This window comes from Jaculus jaculus, chromosome 8 (assembly GCF_020740685.1).
Source record: "Jaculus jaculus isolate mJacJac1 chromosome 8, mJacJac1.mat.Y.cur, whole genome shotgun sequence".
Classification (NCBI taxonomy): domain Eukaryota; kingdom Metazoa; phylum Chordata; class Mammalia; order Rodentia; family Dipodidae; genus Jaculus; species Jaculus jaculus.
Window position 1 is genome coordinate 115,259,338 of NC_059109.1, and position 9,267 is coordinate 115,268,604.

Consider the following 9,267-nt stretch of genomic DNA (forward strand, 5'->3'; position numbering starts at 1 on the left):
TAAACTCGTTGGTTCACCAAAACTGGTTGTGGTGTACTTGTGCTTTGGTCTAACTTTTGAGCCCTTTCAGGGGTGACAGATTTCTGCAACATAAGTACTTAACATGAGTGCATAGAAGAAAGTTGTCCTCTGTTACATGCCTTTTCAAAGTATCAATATGCAAAGTGACACTTGAAATAGATGAACTATTTCCAAATAGTTTCATTCAAGAGAAATGCTTGAGCTTGGAAACTGACCTTACACGACTGTGAAAACACATGCATTTCAACTACCTTGGTATTAAATTTGTATGAATTATACCTCGTTCTCCAAGTTAATATCTGCACGGTGTTTCAGCAGCATTGAAGCAAGGCTTATGTCCCCATTGTAGACTGCATAGTGCAGAGCCGTGCTGCCTGTGTTGTCCGCTATGTTCGTCAGAGCACCATGTCGGAGAAGGTATTTTGCACATTCCTCATTTCGGCACTGAACAGCCTGTGAGTAGTGGATCAATAAGCAGATTGTCAACTCAAGGAACTCAAGATACACATTCAACAGAATTCACCACTTAGTTGTTTAAATGAGATAAACTCACTTTTATAATAAGCATTGAAATCAAATCTATATTATCTGAAAATAATGGTGTCGTTATACCTTCATGAGAGGTGAGACAAGGCGCAAATCCACTGCATTAACACTGCATTTCCGCTTAATCAAGAGCTTCACAACGTCCAGATGGCCATATACACAAGCATAGTGAAGGGGAGTCCTGTGGAAATGGAGTGAACTTTACAAAATTATAGAGCGCTACCTCAAAACCTATAGTCACTCTTATAAAAATTATATAGCATGTAACACCTATACTCATTAATTTTCATCTGATGGATCCTTTACTTTCCATAAGTTCGAGACCACCCTGAGAGTACATAGTGAGTTCTAGGTCATCCTGGGCTAGAGGTAAGATCTTACCTTACAAAAACAACAACAACCAAAAAAAAAAAAAAAAAAAAAAAAAGCACAGAGCCATCTTCTGCCTTCAAAGTTTCATTGTAAATTCTCTTTATAATGCATATTTGTATGAGTGTCCACCATAGAAATTGGACATTGAATTTTATTCAAAGAATTTTGGGGTATGTAGCTAGACAGTTTCTCTCACTAGGCACTTGTCTACAGTGTCATGACATGGGTTTTTTTTTTTATTATTTGTTCATTAAATGGTGTATTCCTTAGTTTTGTTCCCTCTTAAATCAAGAAGAAAGTGCTCCACAAGGGGGTGTGTAAGGGGACCCAAAGTTTGTTAGTTTTGCTGCACATGAAGGTGGTCTGGATGCTAGGCCCCTTGCAGGGGTGCAGGGGTGCAGGCCACAGGTGTGAGGAGGAAGGGGTGGAAATAAAGCGAGAGACCAGCCAACACTCCAGGGCCTACTCTCAGCAGAGCCAGGGAAGGCATGGCCTTTTCTACAGGGCAACTAGCCCCATTCACCCCAGGTTAGCTGACCACAGGCGTGAGGAGCCTGTAGTAGGGAGAGAGTGAGAGCCAGGCCAGCCCGTCCCTAACCGCCTCAGCAAAACCAGGGAAGCATGGCCGTCTCCCTAGGGAGCTGCCTCCTTTTTATCCCAAGGGCACAGGCCACAGGTGTGAGAAGCCTGTGGTGGGAAGAAAGTGACGCAAGGGCCAGAGCGACTGCCCTCAGCACAGCCAGGGGAGACGTGGCCTTCTCCAGGTGACACTTGCCTCCCTCCCTGCAAAATATGCAGGCCACAAAATGTGAGGAGCCTGTGGCTGGCAGAAAGTGAGCACACCGCCAAGCCCTCCCCTGCCCGCCCTCCACACAACCAGGGGAGACGTGGCCTTCTCCCCGGGGCTCCTGCCTCCTCCCTGCCATGTGTGCACAAGGGCCAGCTGTTCCCTCCGCCCTCAGCACAGCCATGCAGGACAGGGCCTTCTCCACGTGGGACCTGCCTCCCTCCAGAGCCCAGTCACCTCTTCTTCACATCTGTTTTGCCCCTGTAAGACTCCTTGCGCTTCAGGTAAAGTTCCAAGAGGCCTGTAAATCCGAAGGCTGCAGCCTCGTGGACCTTATTCTGAGGCTCGTAGTAGGTGTGGTACCTGGGCGGGCCAGGACCCGACACCCTCGGATCTTCAAAAGGTTTTTCCTTAGTGAAGAAGTTAATCAACTTCTTCATGGCTGGTTCTTCCTGGGGTTCACAGCCGCCACTTCTCTTTTCCCCAACCAATGAAAATACTTAAAAGTAAGAATGTAATACTGATAAATATAAACCACCCAAAGAACTTCAAAGAACTTTGTGGCTGCGGCTCCCAGGCTCCCTGCCGCCCGCCGCCCCACCCCGCCCACCCCCACCCCCTTCCCCGCCCGCTCCCCGCCCCAACCCAATAAAAACCCTTAAAAGTAAGAATAAACCGCTTCTCAATGAAAAGCCCCGAACGAATTCTATAATGCTCCCGCTCCCAGCGCCGAAAATTAAGTCTGCCACAGATCCCCGGCAGGGTTCGCCTTTCAGCAACTGTCCACAGTTCCGCAACTGTCCACCGAACCGCGGGCTGCACGAGCCGTGACTGTCCACTGAACCGCGGGCTGCACGAGCCGTGACTGTCCACGGGAAGCGCGGTCTGCACGAGCCGGGACTGTCCACGGGAACCGCGGGATGCACGGGCGTTACTGTCCACCGAACCGCGGTCTGCACGAGCCGGGACTGTCCACGGGAACCGCGGGATGCACGGGCGTTACTGTCCACCGAACCGCGGTCTGCACGAGCCGTGACTGTCCACGGGAACCGCGGGCTGCACGAGCCGTGACTGTCCACGGGAACCGCGGGATGCACGGGCGTTACTGTCCACGGGAACCGCGGTCTGCACGAACCGGGACTGTCCACGGGAACCACGGGCTGCACGGGCCGTGACTGTCCACGGTAACCACGGGCTGCTCGGGCCGTGACTGTCCACGGGAAGCGCGGAATACACGGGCCGTGACTGTCCACGGGAAGCGCGGAATGCACGGGCCGTGACTGTCCTCCGGAACCGCGGAATACACGGGCCGTGACTGTCCACGGGAAGCGCGGAATACACGGGCCGTGACTGTCCTCCGGAAGCGCGGAGTGCAGGAGCTGTTGGAGCTCCGCAGCTTGAGCAAGTAGGGGAGTCAAGAGTGCTCAGTGCGCATGTCCAGATCTCAGCGGGTCGAACATGCAGAATACAGAGACTTTAGAGTGGTGGCATTCCACATACCCAGGGTGCTCAATGCGCACGTCCGATGCTAAGCAGTCAAATGTGCAGAGGTACGTTAGAGGCGTGGCATACAGGTACCCTAGTGTACTCAATGCGCATGTGAACAGCCAACCATGTCGAATCTCAGCTGCACAAAACCCTGTTCCTCCAAAGATAAATTTCAGTAGAGGGACTAAATAGAAAAAAGGGGTTAAGTGGAGGGGGAGGGGCAAGGCAGGTGATGGGAGGGGATTGTGATCAGGTACATTGCGTGTATGCATGGGAGTTGTCAAAAAGTTTTTAAAATAAAAAATAAAAACAGGAAACAAGATTTTATGTTTTCTTAATTGTAAGGTTCCATACTCAGATGCAGAATTCTGAAAATTCATAAAATACAAAAAGACGCACATCGAAATACTATGAGTTTCATTCCTGCTAGCCTTTCCCTACACACACATTTTTTTTCTATTTGCTGAATGAGAATTTGATGTTCCTTATTTGCAAAGGACAAAGTCACCGGTGGGCAAACAGGCCTTGGTATGTGAGCCGGTGGAAAGTAGAGTTGTACCCGAGGCTGTCCATCACGTCTCTAAACGCGTCAGAATCCCTCTAGTCCTCGCTTAGCCCTGACCAGAAGGGCATCCATGCGAATTCCGCTGCCAGAAGGGCAGGCTGTGTCCTGACTTCAAAGACGCTGGCATTGTGTATTCGATGAAAACATGCGGAGAAAGCCTTGCCCTTCTCAAGCAGAGATGAGAATGCTTTTACGAATGTCCTTCCTACCTACCAACCGCTTGGCACAGCTGCCCACAACTCCTCACTTCTCTATTTCCTATTTTCAATTTGTAATGAGAGCACTGCTTAGTTTTGACATCTTTTTTGTTTTGTTTTGTTGTTGTTGTTGTTAGAGGTAGGGTCTCACTCTAGATCAGGCTGACCTGAAATTCACTATGTAGTCTCAGGGTGGCTTTGAACGCACAGAGATCCTCCTACCTCTGCCTCCCGAGTGCTGGGATTAAAGGCTTGTGCCACCATGCCCGGTTTTGTTTTGTTTTTTCCTTGACCATTCATTTTTTTTTTTCTTCAACAATTCACCTTTTCTCATTAGGTTAAAGTGGCTCTCTGCCTTCCACCATCCAACTCTTCTGTTAGCTCCTCCTCCCACTTGTCAACAGCATCTCCTCATCTTCACTCCCTTCACCTCCAGTGGCATTTGTGACCCCCTAGGAGGCCCCCCACCCAAATCCTCCACACTCCCAAATGTTGAACTCACTTCTGGATGCACATCCTCTCGGCGTCATCTCCACCTTCCTTCCTTCCGTTGGACCATCCTCCCACTCCACGTCTCCATCGCAGCCACACATTGTGTCAGTTCCCTACGTGGCTGTCCCTCCCGAAACCCTGCCTGACCCAACCAGAGCCGGAGCCCGGCCTTTCAGGACCAGGCACTGCAGCCCACAGTATCCCCATAAGGAAAACATCATCTGGGGAGCGGGCAGGGGAACATGTGTGGGCATGCCCATGACCTGTGCCCTGTGCCCCAGCTGAGCCCAGCAAGGAAGGACCCAGAAAGGCATGTTTACGAAACACTTCAACCATGACAGCATTTTGGAGACAGTAGTGGTCACTTTTCATTTATCATATGCTCTGTTAAGTACTATGCGTGGATTACATAAGTGATTATCGACTGTTACGAAAATCTTTGAAATTAAAACTGGGATCTCACGCCAGGCACGAGTCTTGTGATTAGACCAGACCTTGCTTTACCCACCACCGAGAAGGATGGTGCCGCTAGATGACCTGCCGCTCCACGGGGACCACGGCTCGGCCGCCCTTCTACCCTCCGGGTCGCCTGCCTTCCGCTGCCGTCGGCCGTCCGCCCCCGCTCCCGGCGTCCCCGGCTTTCCGTCACGCCGTCTCTACCCCAGCGGCCCAGCTCCTTTCCCGGGGACCGGCGGCCCCCTTCCTCCAGCCTCCGCGGGCCCTGCAGCCCCGGGCGCCCGCCCGAGGCCTCCCGCGCTGGCGGCTTCCACCCGGGACCGCCGCCGCCTCAGCGCGCCGGCCTCTCCCCCAGGGCCGCCCTGGGGCGCGCGCGGGGCTGAGGCGCCGCTGCCGCCGCCGTCCGACGCTCTCGGGGACGCGGGCCCCGCAGCGCCTGCGCGACCGGCCGTGGCTGGAGGCTGTGCTCGGCGAGCCCCGGCGGCCCGCGGGTGGCTCCGCGGCCCGGCTCAGGCCCTACGCGAGGCCGAGGACGACCGCCCGACCCGGCCGGGCCGAGCGCTCACAGCCGCTGGCCCAGGCCGCCCGCGTGGGCGAGGCGAGGGCGTCTTGTCTGAAGCGAGGAAAAAACGGGCGGACGCCGAAAGCATGGTGGACATCCTTCGTGCTTTGGAGAAGCTGAGGACACTGGGGAAGGAAGCTGCAGCAAGGACGGGGGGTTGTGGGGGGTCTGTCCTCCGGCCTTTGAACACCACCTTCAGCGGCTGAGAAAACTCAATAAAAAGCGCTCTGAACTGTGTGAAGCTGAGGAGAGAGCCCTCCGAGTTGTGTTGGAAGGAGAACAAGGGAATTAGAAAAGAAACACAGAAAAGGAAAAGAGAAAATTTTACTTCGGAAACGTGACATTGAATCCAAATTATCTGGAGATCCAGATGAGCTCCCTCTTGCTCACCTCTAGCAGCCTTTTCGACAGTATTACCTCCAAGCTGAGCATTGCCTTCCAGCGCTCATCCAGATAAGGCATGGTTGGGATCAGTACCTGGTGCCCTCCGATCATTCCAAAGGCGCAAGGACATCTGGGCACCTGCCATTAAGCTGCATGAGGAAAAAAGGCTCCAGGAGTGTGGTCCAGCAGCGCACATCCCAGCCCTGACTGGTAGTGATGCTGCCTGATGCGGCGGCCTTCTGCATGACTTCCAAACTCCATGTGACATCACCTCACCCAGGGCTCTGCATTCTTCTGTGGTCTGGCCTGGCCAAAGGTGCCTCTTGAAGCAGGAGATTCATGTGGCTCTTCTAGGAAAGAGCCAAGGTGAACTGAGGTTATTAGCATAGCAGAGGACTTTCCGCACCAAATTTGCCTCTGTTTTGAGGGGCTTGGTCAGTGTGACCCTTTAACTTACTTGAGTCTTTGTGTATTGATGGGTAAGTACGTTCAACACACTCGATTATTCCATAGAGGCGCACACTAGGTAGATTTTTTTAGCAATCCTTCCACTGGTACTGAGTGTGAAAGCAAGCTTGGTGCAAAACCCTTTATCAACCTTCGTGAAGAGCCCTCTGATTCCAGGAGTAAGGGTCAAAAGCTTGACCTCAGTGTTCCAAATCCAGTGAGGTGCAGTTTGAGAGGCTGCTAGCTAGGAAAATGGCAGTGGCTGTAGGATGGCTTTTCAGGAGAGATGACAGGCCTAATGTTAAGAGTCACGAGGGGACTGCAAACATGAGTGCCTGTACCCACACTCAATCATGGTTTTTTTGTTTTTGTTTTTTGGTTTGGTTTGGTTTTTCCAGGTAGGGTCTCGCTCTAGCCCAGGCTGACCTGGAATTCACTATATAGTCTGAGACTGGCCTTGAGCTCAATTGATCCTCCTACCTCTGTCTCCTCAGTGCTGGGATTAAAGGTGTGCCCCACCACGCCCGACGAAATTTTGTTTTAGTGGGCACTGACTGTGTTCTCATGGTCCCCATCCTGATGAAAACACTGGGCTTGAAGTTCTGGGGTATCTAGTTTAGTTAACTCCAGCAATAGTTAATGTTTCCCTGTGGGAGCAGAACCTTAATCTCAGTCACATTTTAGGAGCTGGTAAAGCTGTGGAATTTTTTTTTTTTTTATTTGAGAGCAACAGACACACACACACACACAGAGAGAGAGAGAGAGGTAGAGAGAGAGAGAGAATGGACATGCCAGGGCCTCCAGCCCCTGCAAACGAACTCCAGATGCGTGCGACCCCTTATGCATCTGGCTAACGTGGGTCCTGGGGAATTGAGCCTTGAACCGGGGTCCTTAGGCTTCACAGGCAAGTGCTTAACCGCTAAGCCATCTCTCCAGCCCAAGCTGTGGAATTTTTTTAGGAGCTCAGGTTTCTAAAACATCCATGTAGTAAAAGTTGGAGAAAAGCAAATAAAAATGATAAATGTTTATACTCATTAATAAATGCTTTTGTGCTTGGAGATGATGGGCTGCAATATGTTAGGTTTACTTTTCTTGTTTCATTTTGGGTTTTGCCAGTTATTTTGTTATTTAATTTCCAAAAACTAACAAATACCATCTTTATTTTAAAAAAGAAGAAAAAGAAAAGAAGAATGATGATGCCTGCAGTTTGCAAGAGAGTTATTACTCATAATGTGGCTAAATAAGAGGTGAGGGCTTGCAAATTAGCCTTATCTTTATTTTAAATAATTACGTTTTGTGCAAATGTCAGTGAGTAGAATGTCATAGTTGTACTATTGTAACTACCACTATATTTCTTATGGAACTGTCTTATTCTAATAAAAATGATGGTAGAGGGCTAGAGAGATGGCTTAGCAGTTAAGCATTTGCCTGTGAAGCATAAGGATCCCAGTTCAAGGCTTGATACCCAAGTACCCACATAAGCCAGTTGCACAAGGGGACGCATGCATCTGGAGTTCGTTTGCAGTGGCTGGAGGCCTTGATGCACCCATTCTCTCTTTCTCCCTCTCCCTCCCTCTCTCTCTTTCTCTCTCTCTCTCTCTCTCTCTTTCTCTCTTTCTCTGTCTGTCTTTCGCCTCTTTTCCCCTTTTCCCACTCACAGGCTCCTGCTTTCCTTTTCTTTACTTTTTCTCCTTCACAACCCTCATATTTTTCTTTGTTTAATTTTTCCCTTTTGTCTTCCCTCCATGTTTCCCCAGGTTACACCTCTACTCCTTTTTTTGTACTGTAACTATAATATGAAAAATGTGACACCTATGGATTATATTCATTGGCTGTTTGCATTAACTGAAGTAGGTTAATAGTTTTGTATAATGCTGCCTTAGAATATCAATTTTGTCTATTCATTTATTCATCATGTCACGTTTTAAAAATTGAATTAGTTATTCCACATAGATAAGTGGTTTCCTGCTCCTTCCTATAAAATCTCTGAAAAGAATTTTCGAACTTACCATTATTTAATTCTGTGTTAGCTGTTTTCCACACTATGGTCAAACTACGGAATTTGAAGTGAGGAAAAGTGCTTTAGCATGAGCTGCATCCTGAGTGAGCCCCAATAACCAGATTTCACAGTTGCAGTTATTGAACCAGATGTCAAGATACTGACACAAAGTAGGTATTACTGATAGTAGTCATTATCACCTGATATAATTGCCCTGCATAAAATGAAAATGGCATATGCAGGTAACACCTCACCCATGCATATCTATTTCTTGTTATGTGGATATATGGCACACTTTCCTTTAAGGGAAATTCCAGATTGAATGTATTGAAGATGGTTATGGAAGAAAGTAAGACAGCTCATCACCAATTATATATGACGAAAAATTGCTTCTCATCCCAAATTAGTGTATGGTTTCTTCATGATTATAGTGGAGCAGATTAGTGTAGTTTTGGTCTAACTCATTCTTCCATTAATTTATCCAGTTCCTAATTCAAACCTTTTTTATTCCAGTCTTATTTTTGTTTAATTAATGCCTATGATAACCAAAAATGCCTATGTCTTGATGGTAGTCTATGAAAAATGACATCATTTAACATTTTGCCAAGTTATTTATGTATTTCTACAACCATATGTAAACTAAGTAGGAACTTATGGGGCTGGGGAGATGGCTTAGTTGATAAAGTGCTTGCTATGCAGGGATGAGAATCTAAGTCTGAATCCCTAGCACACATATATAAGTCAGGTACAATATTACTCACCTGTAATCCCAACTCTGGGAACACAGCAGAAGGATCCCTAGAGGCTTGATGGCTAGCTTGTCTAACTGAATTAATGAGCTCTAAGTTCTGTCAGTGACTGTGTCTCTAAAAAGAAAGTAGAGAAAAGCTGAAGAAGATACAAGATGTCAAACTCTGACATATGCATACATGTACTCACACCTGCACAGAC

The 9,267-nt window shown here is 48.7% G+C and overlaps 1 protein-coding gene and 1 pseudogene across 1 annotated transcript in view; one reads left to right on the forward strand and one right to left on the reverse strand.

The window, feature by feature from the left end:
- The window catches only part of LOC123462894 (putative ankyrin repeat domain-containing protein 19), a 42,888-nt gene extending 40,635 nt beyond the window's left edge, over positions 1–2,253 (reverse strand). The window contains exons 1-3 of the mRNA XM_045157062.1: positions 1,964–2,253; positions 634–748; positions 301–474 (exon numbers count right to left, since the gene is read on the reverse strand). Of these exons, the coding sequence (XP_045012997.1) occupies positions 301–474; positions 634–748; positions 1,964–2,166 (492 nt within the window). The 5' untranslated portion in view covers positions 2,167–2,253. The remainder of the gene's footprint in view (positions 1–300; positions 475–633; positions 749–1,963) is intronic.
- Positions 2,254–5,000: 2,747 nt separating this feature from the next.
- Positions 5,001–6,349, forward strand: LOC123462895 (annotated as a pseudogene).
- The last annotated feature ends 2,918 nt before the right edge of the window (positions 6,350–9,267 follow it).